Genomic DNA, 16,535 nt, shown 5'->3' with positions numbered 1-16,535 from the left:
GACTCTCCACTCCGATAAGCTGGGAGCGCTGCCGAATTTATCCCATCACTAAGGGGACAAACGCTCTATTTCCAGTAAATCTCGAAAAGCGATATGAGTCGTTCTCAACAAGAGGAACATGCCGCTAATTCACCCTATGGGTTGAAAGAACACGACACCTCGCTTTCGGTCACCACCTTTGGCAGCCTTGCGCCATCTAGTGCCCAATAAGACTTTGTTCTCGAAAAGACTTACTGGATTGAAAACAAGGCCGAATTTCGCGCTGATCTCTCATATTAACCGGCCTCTTCAGCAATCCCTGTTTCCTGTCTCCTTGGGAGACAGGTGTTGTTTACTTTGAGAGAGGTACACCTTTTCGCTTATATTGTTTATATTGGATAGCATGCGCGAATAACCCAGTCAAAACATCCATTGAACACTTTATTTTAAATCAGCCATGGCTTCTCCATTCTCTCCTGGGGAACCAGAGACTGAAGATATCCCCGTAGCACCGGAAGTCCCCGTACTTCCAGAAGAAGGTGGGCTTTGGGTCTGGTTGCAAGTTATCGGTGCTCTTTTTATTTTTTTCAACATCTGGTATGTTTCCTATTTGGCCTATGCTATGGGCAACCGTGACTAAGTATCTCCAGGGGCCTTGCGTTTGCGTTTGGGTCCTTCCAAAGCTTCTACGTGCTCTCATACCTGCCATCTGTAGGACCGTCGGCAATCTCCTGGATTGGAACTATTCAGTCATGGCTTCTCATTATCGGCGGGCTCTTCTCGGGCCCATTATTTGACCTGGGTTACTACAAAACCATGATAATCACCGGCAGCTTTCTTTCCGTGGTTGGAATCATGATGCTCAGTCTGGCAACGGAATACTATCAAATCCTGCTCAGTCAAGGCATCTGCACGGGTCTCGGGTTTGGACTACTTTACGTTCCTAGCATCACTTTAGTCACTCGGTCCTTTGTCCGAAAACGAGCCCTTGCACTTGGAGTCTCCACGAGCGGAGCCCCGGCTGGGGGCGTCATCTACACCCTAATGTTTGAACAATTACTTCCGAAAGTCGGATTTGCATGGACAGTCCGTATCATGGGGTTTGTTATGCTATTTCTCTTCATATCTGCTGGGTTCATGTTATTATGGCGGAGTGAAAACCTCGGGCAGGTGGGCTCAGGTCAAGCCAGAAAGCTCTTTGATATAAGCGCACTGAAGGATCTCCCATTTTGGAATTTCACCGGAGCCAATTTCTTCATCTATGTCGGATATATGTCTCCATTTTATTACATACCAATCTTCGCGGAAACCAAGCTACACACTTCGCGTTCCTTGGGGCTCTACATCCTCATAGTTTCTCAAGCATCATCTATTGTCGGTCGTGTTGTCACCACCACGATTGCTCACCACTTTGGGGCGATGATTCCTTGGATATTCTGCGGTGTTGCTTCGGGAATTTTGTCCCTCGCCTGGATCAGTGCCGATACAGTTGCGCGCTTTATCCTCTTCTCGGCCTTCTATGGTAATATCCGCTTCATATAGAGCTTTTTATATCGCTGACAATGGTCCAGGCGGTATTTCGGGCGCCTTGGTCCCGCTGCCACCCAGTGTCTTCCCTCATATCTGTCCGGATCCAACAGCCCTGGGAGCTTGGTTAGGTATGGCACAGGGCATGACTGGTTTCGCCACACTGGTTGGAGCTCCTATTGCGGGAGCGTTGGCCTCTCTTGATTCAAGTGGCAGTGACGATTTGAACTTTCTCAACATTCAGCTCTTTTGTGGCATTCTCATGCTTTCCGGGGCATTTCTTTTGCTGGGGCTGTGGTTTCTGCTTTACAAGTATCGAAACATAAAGGGGCTTATTTGATCACATTCTCAGCATACAATATTTCATTGAGATGGCATACTGAGCAGCCCTTTAACAATTCCAGGATCAGGCAATAATATCTTGCCGTGGTATAATCACTCTTTCTTCAAGCAGCTTCTTATTATCGGGTCAAAAGGTTACGTCTCCAAAACCCATTCATTATTGCAATGCTTAACCTTCCAACTGCCTCGACATACTCTAATCTCTCCCTATCAGCGATACCAAAACCAGGTCTCACCAGTGCTCTGGTAAGACGACCCTCCCGAGCCATTGTCAAAGTCCAAGCTTGTGCCCATCTTGTATCCCCGCTCCTCCAGGCACTGGATTAAATCCAGGACAATGATCCTGCTCCTCACTGATCCCTTTGGACTCGGCTGTCCCCACGGCGCGTTTTTGAATTTGACTTCAAAGATGCCAGACACAAAATCCTTGTTGCACTTCTCAACCTCGTCCCCGAATTTGGAAATCAGCGCCGTCGCCAGATCCGTGGACGCGTTAATCAGATGGACAAGATCTTGAGAATCGAATGAAATACAGAGCCAAGATGCGTCCCGCGGTTCCTTTAGATCAAATATCAAACTGTCTGCAAACATTCATTAGCAAGCGCCCTTAACTCAGGGAGTACATGCACAGTTGCATATATACCTTTCTGTCCCCACTGATTGTAATTCCCCATGCGTCCCAGCCGGTTGGGACGAACGATCCATCCTTCCCTCGCCAGCGATTGCAAAATCCCCATCACCGACATCCGGATTGCAATCTTCTCGTCGTCCTGTCCATGGGCGAAGGGGTTCCCACGTAACTTGATCTCCAAACTTTCCTCGTATGGTTTGACGCTCTGGATGCCCTTTGGCCAATGCTGGCCCAGAGCTTCGGATACAAGAGCCCCGATTGGTTCTGGGAAGCGCAAGAGACGAATGCGGTCTGTCCAGGAGAACGATATCAGGGCCAGGCGCGTATCCTGACCCTTTAGCGGGGCTTGGGCTTCCATCTCGGCGGCCGTGGGCGATGCGGACCCCATGGCTTCGTCATAATCGGGCGGTTGCTCGTTCATCCTTCCCAAGGGAAGTTTGAATGTGGGGAATGGAGGCATGCAGGGCATCAAGTTGAAATTCACTAAATCCGGCAACCGCTGCGGGATTGTAGGGGGAGTGAGGGTTCTGTTGCTATTTAGCTTCATGTCTGATTATCCTCTGTAATTATCGAACGATCAAGTTGATTTCCTGCTGCCTGATCACAGAGTATTCCCATATGTATCATGATCCCCCCCTCCCGCCTTAGACATTCCGGCCAATACGAGGCTGAGACTCCATCATAGCTAAGCCACAAGATGTCCAGACAAAAGAGTCTTGCTAGGTAACCATATAATGTGCTCTCCGTCCAGTCCGGCCACTCAGATGTCAGCGACAATGTTGGCTATTGACTCAGCCAGTGAGAAGGCAAGTTTGGCCCTTTTAGTGCGGTTATCTACAAATAACTAGTACCTATAAATATGTCCTTGTGGATGCCTCATTCATTCTGTCCATATCTCTTATTTATCTGATATACCCCACAAACACTTTGATACCAAAAAAGGCACATTTGAGATCAAGATTTAGGGCTCATCAGGACAATATACAAAACAGTGAATAAATCCTCTTTTCAAGCTTACTTTTGGCAAATTGTCTCTTGTGCGTCTTCCATTTCATGGGAGATAGATGCAAATGCTGAGGAATGAGGAATGATGCAAAGGAGAGTTAAGGGTTTCAAGATTTATGTAGTGAGACAATCTACCTCCGTAACCCTATTCTACAGGGAGGGTTACCGCAAATATACATCCAATCAATCTGAACTCCGCAGGCGTGGTTTGTTCTGGGATGACTATACAGGTCCAAAGGGTACATATCGGGAGAACCTCCACGGCCAACCAGGTCAAAGTGGCCCTCCATCTGACCATCCTGCAGCGAAGTATTGCTGGAATACGATAATTAATGTAGTGCAGAATCAGATAGGTTTAGATGGAAGGGGGGGGGATCTGGCTAGTTGATTTGACTGTGGTGCGTGCGCTCGCAAGGCTGTGGAATTAACGGTGACAAAAGTCCCCAGCCTTTAACCGGTGTAATCAGATGCCATTTGGGAAATATAATATTAAAGAGAACTATAGTAAGGGGCTGTTCTCTGCATGCAGCGTTAAATTACAGCTTAGGAATCAGGACCTGCACTAAGTACTAGAATTGGACGAGACCTCGAATTCTCCTGCAACGATGCATGCATACACCACTAAAGTAATATTACTACGGAGTACTCCATACGTACGACGATTCATGATACCCACAGAGTTAAAAAAAAAAAAGTGGACTTTGGTGAAAAGCTTTTTTATCTTCAGTCCGGCAGAGGGAGGAAAGTCGAACCCTGATTATCTGGTATTCAATTGGCGCGAGACTGTCCATGCATACACTAAACGAGCCAGCTCGAGCCCTCGTTCTTCCCACCAGATGATTGGCTTTTCTTTCTCTCAATCTCCACCTGGATTTGGAGCCATAATATAATATCCATCCTCTTCAATGGTTGCTTTCGTTGGTTGCTTTTTTTTTTGGCCCCTCTCCAGCTGTGAGAATGGCTGAGGTTGGGGCCCTTTTTGAGCAGCCTCGTCGTTAAAAATATGCCTGTTTATCGTTAGTTTGACTGGAATTTACTCCGGACTATGTCGGTCTGATGTCTGCTCATGTCATATATCTTGGGGATGCCCCGCCCACCGCAGAAAAAACATTCCCTGTGCGCCTAGTATAGGGAGGTCGGCGAGATGGACCCCCTGAGCATCACGGCCAGTGTCGCGGGGATTGCAACACTCGCCTATCAAATTATTGGGTATCTCGGACAGGTTAAATCGGGGGGGAAAGAACGGTTGAGACTATGCACAGGGATTACACACCTCTGGCTCTCCATCAGCGCCCTCCAGGAGCAGCTGTCGGCCGATGCGATCCCCGATTTCAAAATCCCACCCCAGTTACTGCCACTGTTCGAGCCGGATGGGATTTTCAAGGATATTGAACAGGAGATCAAGGACCTGGATGAAAAACTCAAGACGAGAACAAGCCATGGCAAAATCAGACAAACCATCGTGTGGCCGTTCACCCAGCAGGATGTGATTCAGACTATTGAACGTGTTCACCGGCTACAAGAGACCCTGCACCTCGCCCTCACCCAATCCAGTCACGCCCTCACTCAGGAGATCTATCGTGATGGACAAGCGGTCAAGAGCATGCTCGATGAGAACCGACTGAAGGATATCATTGACTGGATCTCCCCTTTGAACTTTGTGGGCAAGCAGAATATGCTCTTCAACGAACACCATGAAGGCACTTGCAAGTGGTTTCTACAGAGCGACGATTTTCAAGCTTGGAGGGAAGGAGAGAGTACCGTTTTGTTTTGTCCCGGCATTCCAGGTGCTGGGAAAACATTCTTGTCGTCGATCGTCGTCCACGAGTTGGATAGACTACGGCTATGTCAGGAAGGTGGAGTTAAAGAAGCCGCCATCGTGATGCTTTATTGCAAATGGGACGATCCACTGTCCCAGTCAATCGAGGCCATGGTAGCAAGTCTGATGAAACAGATCATTCAGCGATATGGGGTTGTGCTAGATGAGGTGATTCAGATGTTCAATAAACACAGCCAGGAAGAAACCCGGCCATCGAGAGAGCAAATGCTATCCATCCTCAGCATGTTACTCCGGCGGTTCCCGAAGATCTTTGTGGTTGTCGATGGCCTCGATGAACTGCGCGAAGAGAAGGATCGACTGGCACTGCTACGGATACTCACTTCGATCCAAACGACCAAGGTCAATATCATGGTCACGTCGCGGCCGCTCCCGAATATTACGCGCCATTTCCGACGCCCCCGATTTAATATTGTCTGTGACATCTGCGATCAGAAAGAAATCCTATCGCAATACCACTGCTCCGAGTGCGACGAGACTAAATTTGGAGGCTTCGATGTCTGTCAACCCTGCTATGATGACGGGAACCGGTGTGGCTATAAAGGGCATTTGTTCATCTTCCAGTATAATGCGTTCATTGTTGACATTGCCGCCGTCGAAGAGGATTTGACAACCTATGTGCAATGGCGCGTCAGATCTTCGGAAGACCTTCAACAATTTGTCGAGATAAAAGCTGGTCTGATGGACCAGATCGTTGAGACCGTGGTCAAGGCCAATGATGGGATGTTCCTCTTAGCAAAATTTAACATGGATACGCTCGCTTCGAAGCTCAACATCAAGCAAGTTGTCGCTGCGCTGCACACACTGCCGAAGGAACTGGATGGTACGTACACCGACGCGATGTCCCGGATAGAGGATCTACCTGCTTCGACAAGGGAGACAGTCATGGAGTTCCTTCGATGGGTGGTCTTTGCGGAGCGGCCTCTACACGAGCGAGAGATCGAGCATGCTCTTGCGGTGTGTGAAGGGGATGAGGACATTGATGACGATAATATCATTCGAGCTCGAGCTCTTGCCGACAAATGCGCCGGATTAGTGCAATTGGACGAATCGGATTGCGTCCGATTGGTGCACTATAGCGCTGAAAGCTTTTTCAGCCAGAATAGTCATCACTGGTTCCCGGGAGGCAGCCCCCAGCTTATTTCGGCCTGTCTCACTTACCTCCTATTCACTCCCTTCCGGACTGGCGCTTGCTCTGGATCCTCCGAGGCCGCAGAATTCGAGGACCGTCTTCAAAGGTACCCGTTTCTCGCCTACGCGTCCGTCAATTGGGGGAAGCATCTCCAAGTATCCGGCAGCGAGGTTCACTATGCACTAGCGAAAACCCTTTTAACGGATGCAGGCTGCCTAGCGACTGTCACGCAGGCTCTGTGGTACTTGGAGAGCCAGAATGCTGCCAGCTGGAGCGCGAAGGATGGTTCCGGCATACATCTTGCCACCCACTTCGGTCTCAAGAGACTCGTAGAGGCGCTGATCATAGACGGTCATGACCCAGACCGAAGAGATATCAACGGTATAACACCTCTTTCACTTGTATCTGTACGGGACGGAGTCGACATCGCTACCGTCCTGATTGAGGCCGGGGCGTCCATCAATACAATAGACAACAGTGGGCGTTCCCCGCTACATAAAGCTATTTTCTATTACCGCGACGACATTGCCAAACTACTTTTGCAGCAGGGCGATATTGATGTTAATATTTCGCACTCCCGATGGTCACACTTGACGCCTCTGGCGATCTCCGCTATCAATAGCCGCCTGGAAATTCTTCAACTGCTTCTCAACAACCCGCGCCTCGATGTGAATAGAGAGTGCAGTAGCCCTCTGGGAGCTACTGCATTAATGTCGGCTGCTCTATATGGTGAGACCGAATCTGTCAAAATGCTCCTTACCCACCCGGATGTTGAAATCGACCACCAAGATCAAGGCGGCTCGACGGCACTCGTCTATGCCGCGCAAGGCGGATTTTACAACATTGTGGAAGCGCTCCTCGATCAAGGGGCTGACACAGAGGTTGCGCAACATGGCACGTTGGGTACCGCTCTGCTACGTGCCATTGATACCGGTGCCACTTCGACGGTCCAGCTCCTGCTCCAGCGAGGTGCAAACGTACATCACAAGGATTGTTTCGATCGCGGCATGCTCCACGGGGCCGCAGTCAATGGCCGGTTCCAAATTATCCAAATCCTCCTAGCCTTCGACGAAACCCTCGACGTTAATATGCAGGACGCTCATGGCAAGACCACACTCCACGACGCTGCTTACCGTGGCGACATCCGCACCGTCGAGACCCTTCTCAAACACGGTGCCAACCCCACGATCAAGGATAGCCATGGCAGGACACCCACACGGGTTGCTCGTGAAAAGAATAACATCGCCATTATGGATGTACTGCGAGCGGCGCGGCTACAACAAAACGCAGCGCCAGGGATTACCCCTAACCCGACACCACCACCACCACCACCACCCCCCCAGCGTACCGACACCGGAACTATCCTTCGCAGCGCTTCAAGGACCGACACTAGCCAATCCCTCGGCGAACCCCTTCCACTCTGGACGCTCGGAAGCGCAAATGCTATGGAGGAGCTAAAGGAGCGTCTCTCGGATACCAAAATCCCCGAGGATATCAACAGCGTCGATCCCGAGCTAGGGCAGGCAGCTCTGCACTATGCGGCTCACCACGATAACGTGAAAATGATTGAGCTGCTTATTTTCCACGGAGCAGATATCAATCTCCGCAGTCGATACGGACGCACCCCACTGCATCTTGCTGCCATGGGGAACAACAAAGATGCCGCAAGGGCGCTGTTGGATGCGGAAGCACGGGTAGACATCGAGGATACATGGAATGCCCAGCCACTCGCCATTTCCGACTGGAGCATGGATTCTGTGGGGATACTTCTTCTTGAACGGGGGGCTCCGATATTCAGTGAGCGTATGAACATGACAGCATGGCTTGAAGCAGCCGCCAGAGAGGGCAATAAGATCGCTGTTCAACGCCTCGTGAAGGCGGGGGCTGAGACATGGCGAAAGAACTCGTCCGGCAAGACGCCGTACATGATTGCAAAATCGTACGGCCATGAGGATATCGCGAATTTCATCTTGCAGCTGAGTCAATCAAGCGTCGCGCCCTCTTCCGAATCTACTTCCGAATCTACTTCTGGCGAGGGCAGTGTCAGTACGGGTGGTAACTCAAACGACACCGATATCACTTCAGAAGCCGCATCGCCAGAGGCCGGGAATCTAGAGGAACCCGATATCCCGCGAGATGATGAGAAGGCAAACCCCCAATCGGCAGATGTTCTGGTAGAAGAGAATTCTTCTCCCGAGACGACGAGGTCGTCGAACCCTGCTGGGGAAACACCGATTGCGCTGAAAAGCACGGATGAAAACAAGACGACACGCTTATATTCTGAACGAGGATTAAATTTAATCCTAATGACGCTGGTGCTGGTTTTATCGATTATGGTGGTTAGGAATGACCGACTATAGAAAGAAACAGAACAGTACTTTAAATAAGCAATAACCTATGCAGTCTTATCTTACATTCTAAACGCCGAACAATGCCAAGTTCGAATCCAAAACGCACTTCCTACTGAGGAATCAAGACAGCCCGGTAGTACACCTCTCCGCGGTCCAACTTGTCCATTGCCTCCTTGATCTTCTCTTCGGTCATGGGGAATGTCTCGACAATAGGCTTGATCTGGTGAAGGGCGGCAAACTCCAACATCTGTCGGTGCATGGCGCGAGTCGCAACCAGGGACCCGACGACGGAAATCCCCTGGAGAATCAGGGAGAGATAAGGGATCTCGAAGGCTCCGCGGCTCGCAGTGAGCGGATAAATCGCGGCGCGGTTTGCCAGCACCGGGAGGAGCAAATCCCAGTTGGGCGGTACGGCAGCGGTAACCAGGAGTCGATTGATGGGGGTCGAAACCTGGAGCTCTTTGGCGTCCTTGGTCGCGACGAACTCGTGGGCTCCGAGGCTCATGGCCTCCTCGCGCTTGCGCTCCGATCCCGAGAAAACCACCACCCGGCATCCCATCTTCGCGGCAAACTGGATGGCCAAGTGGCCGAGACCACCGATCCCGATGATCCCGACAGTATCGCTGGGCTGGATGTCCTTCAGGGCGCCGTACACGGTGGCGCCGGCGCATTGCAACGGAGCCGCATCGATATCGCTGAGGGCGTCGGGGAGCTTGTGGAGGAAGGACTCGCGCCAGATGGCGTGAGAGGCAAAGCTGCCCTGGTCGAGATTCTTCGCCCCATACAACGCGCGGTCGGGGCAGAAATTCTCGGCTCCTTGCAGACACTCGAGACAATGGCCGCAGCTGTCCATGGCGTAACCCCAGCCGACACGGTCACCCTTCTTCAAGAATCGCGTGCTAGGGCCGACTTGTTCCACCACTCCGACACCCTCGTGGCCGAGAACGATGTCTGCGCGTCTCTAGTTTTTTTTTTTTTTTTTTTGATTTCGAATGTCAGCACATCTCCCCACCTATGCACACTTCTGTGCTGTCTGGATCACTTACGTAGTGAAGGTCTGTTCCGCAAAGACCAGATGCTGTTACCTTAAGCAGGACATAGTCCTCGGTAAGCTCATCCGGCTTTGTAGTGGTGCTCTTGACGGGGTCGCCATTCTGGTGGCCCTTGAAGACAGTAAAGGAAGGCATTGCAATGGATTGATTGTATTCTGAATTAAGAGAAGAGGACTGTCTTAAGCTGATAAAAGGTATCTGATGGTGTTGGATACTCGAGACACTGGAAAGGACGGATCGTCCGGGATTTGTAGCCACATTTTAAACATTTTTTTTTTTTCCCTGACAGTATCCCTGCATCGAGGACAATCTCCGAATGATGGATAATGCGGCAACCCAAGTTTCCATCCTGGCTCTTTTTTTTCAAGCACTGAATCTTTGGATCACCCCATGGGCCAACTATACTTCAGCCAACCAAAGAGGATGGCCGGAACCTCAGGCAACGTCATGATGGCTCCTTTGGGACTAGTGTCCGGAAACTCCTTTAGGCAAGAACTCCGGACCTCCTTTGGGAAGGTTATTATTAGTCAGCGGCCAATCGGGTTCGCAGAATTCGGTTTTTAAGAATTCGAGGTCATAATTGAAATACATAGATCGCGAGATAGATATCGCTTTCTCGACCTAGGTAGGTATTCAATTAAAGTTATATATTCATCAATCATAAACTAGCGTGGAAAAATCGGATTCCTGCAACGGTTATTATGGAGCCGCAGAATCCACCAAAATCCTTCCATGATCCACATTTAGGAGAGCTGGATATCCTGCTGCCTCAGAACCCATTGATCGAAGAAATCATTGTTCAGAGTCGACCAGTCGAGATCAGTGAATGTTTCTGCCGAGATATCAATGGAATGGCCGAGAATCCCCCCGATCTCTGCACTGGTTTCTTCCCCAGAGGGCAATGGCCACTCTATGACCGGGTGGCTGAGGTTGTCATAATTGGTCTCCTCGTATGGCAGAGATATCGGGAGTCTGTCTGCCGCGACTGGCACGGTCGGGAAAGCTCCCATGTTCTTCCTCAGATGCTCCTGGGTCAGAAGGTCGACCTTGCCGCTCAGATCACGCATGATCGCAGCCGCATTGACGGCCACCGCGAAACTATGCCCAAAGTGTTCGAACACGGTAACCGTCATGTCGATGGTACTTCGAGCGGCGGGAGTAGAGGCACACTGCGGGAATGCCAACACAAACCCAATCAGCGTCATCGCCGCGTTCCACTGCCAGTGAAATGCTTCATGCCAGCCAGAAAGGATGGAACTGGTGGAGAGTACTTGGTGCATGATATGGGTGAGAGCCACGGCATGCGCGGCACATTTTAACGCAGCCGGCTCGGTCAGGGAGGCGGGCGCCCCGGCGAGAGTGAAGCAGATAGAAGGACGGTAGAGGCTCGTGCATAGATTATGATACATCACTTCTAGAAGCAGACGTTGCCGCTGGAGCCAGACCGGCGTAAATTGTTCGATCTGCAGCGGTGATCGGTCGGTGGAAAACGGCATTCCATGATTCTGGCGGCTCGTCTTGAGAGCGTCCGGCACCCCCCTTAGCCACGACTCCATCACTTCGGCGATAGGCTGGACATCACCCAACAGAAAGGCATCCGGAGGTCTACCGTAGATGGACTTGTAAGCCCTCCGAGCCGCCAGCATCAGCTTGGTATTGTACAGGTTCCAAGACAACCAGGTGACGTTTTCTCCGATGGGGGAGAACCCAGACCCCGAGAGGCTGGCAATCTCGCGATCATCCGCCGGGAGGCTACAGTTTACCGCCGATTCCTGTAGGATAAACGGACGACCGAGTTTGATGCTTCTGTTGCTCTCCAAGACATACAATATCCACCAGATTCGCTTGCGCAGTTCTCTTTCGCGCCGCGGCACACTCTCGGGGGGCTCCAGATGGAGACCTAGCATGAATGCTGTGCGCACAGCGAGCCCACATGCATTATCGGACATGTTTTGAAACGATCCGTAGCAGAGGTATATCGAGCAAAGGATGTGACACTGGAGCGTCGACAGTGTAGGACTTTCCAATTCGCCCGACAACAACGTGAGGCAGCGTCGGTAGTGCCATCGACCCGCGATGGTAGAATCCGTATCATTCACATTGCCTCTGGAGGCCGCAGCGAGGCCTTGTCGGCCGCCTGGTAGTCGCGCCATCCCGTACTGCATGCAGACCGCGAGCACGATATCCACCAGGGCAGAGGGCTTTCGTTCCTTCTCGGATGTCTCCCACAGCGACTGGTAATGCTCCTTAAACTCGCGCTCATCCAGGATCGGATAAGCCGTATAGTAGGACTCCCAAAACAGATTGAGAAAGTATTCTTCCTGCATCGGGCTCAGAGATTCGCCTGCCCGGATAGGATCATCCGTCGGGGCCAGCGCGCGGTCGGTATGGTCCCCATCCACCGCTTCTGTAGGCCCATCGAGCAAGGTGCTCGCTGAGTTGGGTAGCATTCGGTGCGTAGAGTGCGTTTGTTTCAGAGCCGTGGTCAAAAAATTGTTGATGCTGCCGATGAAATAAAACAGCGACGACGGTCCATACCAGGTCTTATTCGGGGATCGCGCGGTGCTAATATGAATACCCTCCCAGACCTTCTTCACTCGACCCTCTTCCGGATATGACCCCCTTTCACCAGGACTCTCATCGTCCGGGAGGGTCGACGGAGTGTCGAGCCGACGCATCGACAAGCGCACCGCACGCTCATCCCGGAGCTCGAGTTCCAGCTCCTCGACGCGCTGCTTCAGCCTCTCAATCTCGCGGTAGGCCTCCGGAAGAGTAGGAGATTTCACCTGTCGGTCATTACTGCACCGTGCGCCTCTTTTCCTGCAGTTCAAACACGGGAACTCCGCATCACACTTCACGCGGTGCACCCGGCACCAATCGCAGGCTCGGGCCACTTGACTGCGCTTCTTTGGTGGCGGCCGGGAGGGCGCATGGGACGCTGACGATGCAGGGCCCGCAGAGGGCATGCTCACAATAAATGTCGGAGATGCCATCCCTGCGACCGCAGACAGATAATGGGAGGACGACAGACCGAAGGCGTGTGGCAGAGAAAAAAGGGATGAGGAAACAAATCCATGAGGCAATTCGAGATTTGACACCACTAAGTGGGGTGACTCGCATTCGGGAACGGCCTGTAGGAAATTGGAATTTACTAAGTTTTAGTTGGCCGAATACATAGCTCTGTATATGTATATGTACTATAAGAGGCTTATTTTTAACCTTGGAATTGCAATTCTGCAGGTCCCAAGTCTATTAAGGAGCCGTTTAGCCGCTGCATAACATGCCAAATACCTACTATTGAACATGAAGAATCCGATTTACGCCACAATAACTGATTGGATCGGTCTAGATGGCCTGACAGCCATCACAATTTGACAGATCCTCTCCTATTATCACCCCTAGGTTGGTGTTGAGGTGGGATTGAATACATATATCTAGGGCTAGCTTCTATACAAAATGATGCGGATCACATGTCATCTACAGAGCACATCACGCCCAGATAGATATAGATGGAATTTCAATTAAAAAACACTTCACCCTCCTAAATACGAGACTATACACCATTTTAGGAACATGAATCAAGGAGAGAAACTCGACATCCAGATGAGAAAACGTCTTTTTCTCCTTTTCCAGGGGTTTTCACGCTCGAAGATGATGCAACCAACTAAAAAAAAGAGACATAAAACTACAAATCATCACGTCAAATTCAAACCATCAAGTCAAAGATTTCCATCAGTAAACTCCTAGGCGGCTTCGGGGGCTTTTCTGGCAATCCCATCAACTCTGCCACGGCAATTTGAGCCCCCCGTACACTATACTCAACCTCAAGAGTAGTGTCCCCTGGAATATCCACAAACTGGCCAACGCAGGCAACGTTTGTAGTGCGGGGAGGTAAGACCGCCGACCGAGAATGGAACCCGCGAGTGAGGAATGGAGCGGTTGCCAGCGGCATTCCACAGGGAATCGTTTTTGCGGTGGAGATGATCGGCTGAGCGGCCATCCCCAGATGTGAAAGGACTTCGCTGAGAATCTCCTCTCCAGAGCACTCGCACATTGGTTTCTTCACGTAGTTGCCCACTCCCATCGGGTTCAGGCCGTATCCAAGCATCACCGTCACGTTTTCGGGCTGGTCCGAGAAGATCGGCTGATGGGGGATACTGATGGTGATCTCCCAGGCACTCTCCGTGAGTGACAGTAACGAGCCGGTTCCAGGCCTGTCGTGCGTGAGTTTATGGTACAGAGACGAGAATTCCGGTCCCTTGAATGTAGTGGTGAATGTTTCAACGGTCGACTGTTGGTTTCGAGACAGGAAGTTGGCCGGGTCTCCAAACTTCAGGGACTTGTTAGACAGCTTCCCCCAGAGCTTCCAATCACCCTCCATGAGATCTTCCCAGTTGGCTGTGAGACCCGGAGGCGGAGTCTGGTTGGTTCCCAGGGCTGCTCCTGCGTTGACTGAGCCAAGACTGACAAGAACAATATCCATTGGATCGACCGTGATGAGCTCCTCCTGGCCAGCTTTCAGCAGCTCAATTTCCGAAATCGTAGTCGGATCCCCCTCGGGATAGGACCGTAGATCCGTAACTCTCACGTTGAAGCGGAAATCCACGTCCTCTTGCCGGAGGTATTTCGTGAGCGGGCCAACGGCAGACTCGAAGAAGTTGTATCGGGTACGATTGACGGTTTTGACACTGTTCAGCGACTGTATATCTTCCAGATATTTGCGCAGGTGCCTCTTGAATTCCGCTGCGCTATGGCACGGTTTCAATGCAAAGCTATATTTTAACCCGTTAGCAAATTTTGAATCCATCACAGTCGAATAGAGTCAGCCAGAAAAGAAAAAAAAAAGGGAGAAACCAGCGTACGTTGTCGACCACAGCATCCAAAATGTAGTATCAAAAAAGCTCTTGTCGAACACATCCTCAATGCTCTTCGTTCCCACGGCTGTCTCACTCTCCAGCATCAAACCCACCAGCGCCATTCGATGCTTTATCCCTACTTGAATACCCCGCGGGAGAAAAGCCTCTACCCCTGTAGCTCCTAGCTTGACAGCGCGAGCCTGAGGAGCGACGACTTTGGGCTCAGCCTCGGCTCGGAGTCGAATCACATCCATGATTGACCGGTCAGGATCAGACTCGCTGGGGATCAGGGACAAAAGCCTTTCCACGCAACCGCCGTGGAAGTGAGGGTTTCCATCCATCGGGAGAAAGTATCCATCGATTGCATCCCCGTGCGTCTTCAATCCACCACCCGAGTCTGGGCTTGCATCAAGAACATGAATATTCGCCCCAGGGACCTTGGCATCCTTGATGAGATGGATGGCAGCAGTCAGGGATGCGATGCCGCTACCCACTAGCCAGGCATGGGTGTTCTTAGGGTCACGACGAGGGAAATTAGATCCTTCAACCATCTTGTGTCGATTATGATTATAAATTCCGGCAGGGGATAACTATTAAAAAAACTACATGGAACGATTTCACCTGGGGTCGATCCTCCTCCCGGATGCAGATTCTTTTTATGTTGCTTTTCTTCAACCACCTTTTTCGTTTCGCGTAGGAATCAAAGACGTCCTCGACCAATTTTGACGTCAGGATTTGCCAATCTTGACAGCTCATTTGCGTTGGATCAGACTACAAATCTCCTGATCGTGGCGAATTCACGGACCCATAGACCCTGCGAGTGGAATGATGGGGAGTGCATCATCGGGATCAAAAGCAAGCCAGAAGGACCAAAACACAGGGCATTTCAATCTGGAATCCAGTGACTCGTCCTAGAGATCAAAATGGTTCTAGAAGCGTCCCTTGAAAAAGATCAGGAGATGGCCTCATTACAATCCATAGCTGGAGGATCAATCATCACGATACGACAATATCTCAAGTCCGGTTCAAGCTCAAACCGTTCGGCGGAAACGGTTTGAGCATTCGCCAACATCCGATGCTAGCCTTGTCAATCTGTATAACTACACGGGCTATTGATTCAAGTTGCTTTAAGCACCAGGTTCGCGTGTTGAGGGCCACAAGAAGAGCCCATGTGACCGCGGAGTAAAGGCTCATGTGAAAATCACATCAATTGGAATTCGCCTTCGCCAGGACAGAATTATAATTTGACCATTGAAACACCGACGAAAGCCAGCGGGTATCAGAGTTCGCGATGCAGTCACAGCAACGTAGCTCTGAATGTCACGAGGAGTTTCGAACTAAAGTGTGGAGAGGGTTGAATGGTATGGAGAACACTGTAATAAAATTAGCATTCATTAAAGAAAAAAGCATAAAGCAATCTTTACAGTGCAGAATCTTAAATATCAAGAAGGGACATGGATAATTTATATATTCAATGATATGCAAGACAGGAAGCGTGTAATGTTGGGGCGTAGTCTATATACACAAATTAAAAGCCTTCTATCCATCAAGCGGTCGTATGGTCTAATGGTTATGACATCAGACTCTGAAATTCAGTGTCTATCTGGTAATCCCGGTTCGATCCCGGGTACGACCTTCTTTCTTCAGTCATTTTTGACTCCTCCGTCAACTAATATTTGGGAAGTTTTAAACCTGAATTATTTACTTTGGTTCTTTTTTTGTTTCTCTTATTTTCAATAAAACTTGTAAATTATTTTCGTGATGCGACCATTAAACATGGGCATCCAGTCAAGAATATGCTAGAATGCAAACTACGGACGGAG

The 16,535-nt window shown here is 50.5% G+C and overlaps 5 protein-coding genes and 1 non-coding gene across 6 annotated transcripts; 2 read left to right on the top strand and 4 right to left on the bottom strand.

The window, feature by feature from the left end:
• Window positions 1-436: 436 nt before the first annotated feature.
• Window positions 437-1,561, top strand: P175DRAFT_0468407 (uncharacterized protein; the record flags this gene model as incomplete). The annotated part of the gene is made up of 2 exons (XM_040894961.1): window positions 437-576; window positions 630-1,561. 2 exons carry the CDS (start codon window positions 437-439, stop codon window positions 1,519-1,521), a joined length of 1,032 nt encoding a protein of 343 aa, XP_040755073.1. The 3' UTR covers window positions 1,522-1,561.
• A 497-nt stretch (window positions 1,562-2,058) lies between these two features.
• On the bottom strand, window positions 2,059-2,900 carry P175DRAFT_0505492 (uncharacterized protein; the record flags this gene model as incomplete). Its single annotated transcript, XM_040898103.1, has 2 exons — window positions 2,059-2,429; window positions 2,492-2,900. 2 exons carry the CDS (start codon window positions 2,898-2,900, stop codon window positions 2,059-2,061), a joined length of 780 nt encoding a protein of 259 aa, XP_040755072.1.
• A 5,963-nt stretch (window positions 2,901-8,863) lies between these two features.
• Window positions 8,864-10,295, bottom strand: P175DRAFT_0468 (NAD(P)-dependent alcohol dehydrogenase). Its single transcript, XM_040894956.1, has 2 exons — window positions 9,851-10,295; window positions 8,864-9,765 (listed from the first exon to the last, which is right to left on the bottom strand). The coding sequence occupies exons 1-2, from the start codon at window positions 9,989-9,991 to the stop codon at window positions 8,914-8,916; spliced, it is 993 nt and encodes a 330-aa protein (XP_040755071.1). The 5' UTR covers window positions 9,992-10,295; the 3' UTR covers window positions 8,864-8,913.
• Window positions 10,118-13,205, bottom strand: P175DRAFT_0559 (Zn(II)2Cys6 transcription factor). The gene has a single exon (XM_040900888.1). It carries the CDS (start codon window positions 12,847-12,849, stop codon window positions 10,600-10,602), a length of 2,250 nt encoding a protein of 749 aa, XP_040755070.1. The 5' UTR covers window positions 12,850-13,205; the 3' UTR covers window positions 10,118-10,599.
• Window positions 13,206-13,239: 34 nt separating this feature from the next.
• On the bottom strand, window positions 13,240-15,588 carry P175DRAFT_0468394 (oleate hydratase). The gene is made up of 2 exons (XM_040894960.1): window positions 14,719-15,588; window positions 13,240-14,628 (listed from the first exon to the last, which is right to left on the bottom strand). The coding sequence occupies exons 1-2, from the start codon at window positions 15,261-15,263 to the stop codon at window positions 13,563-13,565; spliced, it is 1,611 nt and encodes a 536-aa protein (XP_040755069.1). The 5' UTR covers window positions 15,264-15,588; the 3' UTR covers window positions 13,240-13,562.
• A 676-nt stretch (window positions 15,589-16,264) lies between these two features.
• Window positions 16,265-16,348, top strand: P175DRAFT_0t22. The gene has a single exon. It is a non-coding gene; the product is annotated as a tRNA-Gln (tRNA).
• The last annotated feature ends 187 nt before the right edge of the window (window positions 16,349-16,535 follow it).

The sequence above is a fragment of the Aspergillus ochraceoroseus genome (assembly GCF_002846915.1).
Source record: "Aspergillus ochraceoroseus IBT 24754 chromosome Unknown P175scaffold_1, whole genome shotgun sequence".
Lineage (NCBI taxonomy): Eukaryota > Fungi > Ascomycota > Eurotiomycetes > Eurotiales > Aspergillaceae > Aspergillus > Aspergillus ochraceoroseus.
This window is presented reverse-complemented; position numbering and strand designations above follow the sequence as displayed.

Bases quoted from the DNA above. Each gene is read 5' to 3' on its own strand.
- P175DRAFT_0468 (XM_040894956.1), bottom strand. From the start codon at position 9,991: ATGCCTTCCTTTACTGTCTTCAAGGGCCACCAGAATGGCGACCCCGTC. The intron at 9,766-9,850 runs GTAAGTGATCCA...AAAAAAAACTAG, and splicing joins GCGGAACAGACCTTCACTAC to AGACGCGCAGACATCGTTCT.
- P175DRAFT_0559 (XM_040900888.1), bottom strand. From the start codon at position 12,849: ATGGCATCTCCGACATTTATTGTGAGCATGCCCTCTGCGGGCCCTGCA.
- P175DRAFT_0468394 (XM_040894960.1), bottom strand. From the start codon at position 15,263: ATGGTTGAAGGATCTAATTTCCCTCGTCGTGACCCTAAGAACACCCAT. The intron at 14,629-14,718 runs GTACGCTGGTTT...GTTAAAATATAG, and splicing joins TGGATGCTGTGGTCGACAAC to CTTTGCATTGAAACCGTGCC.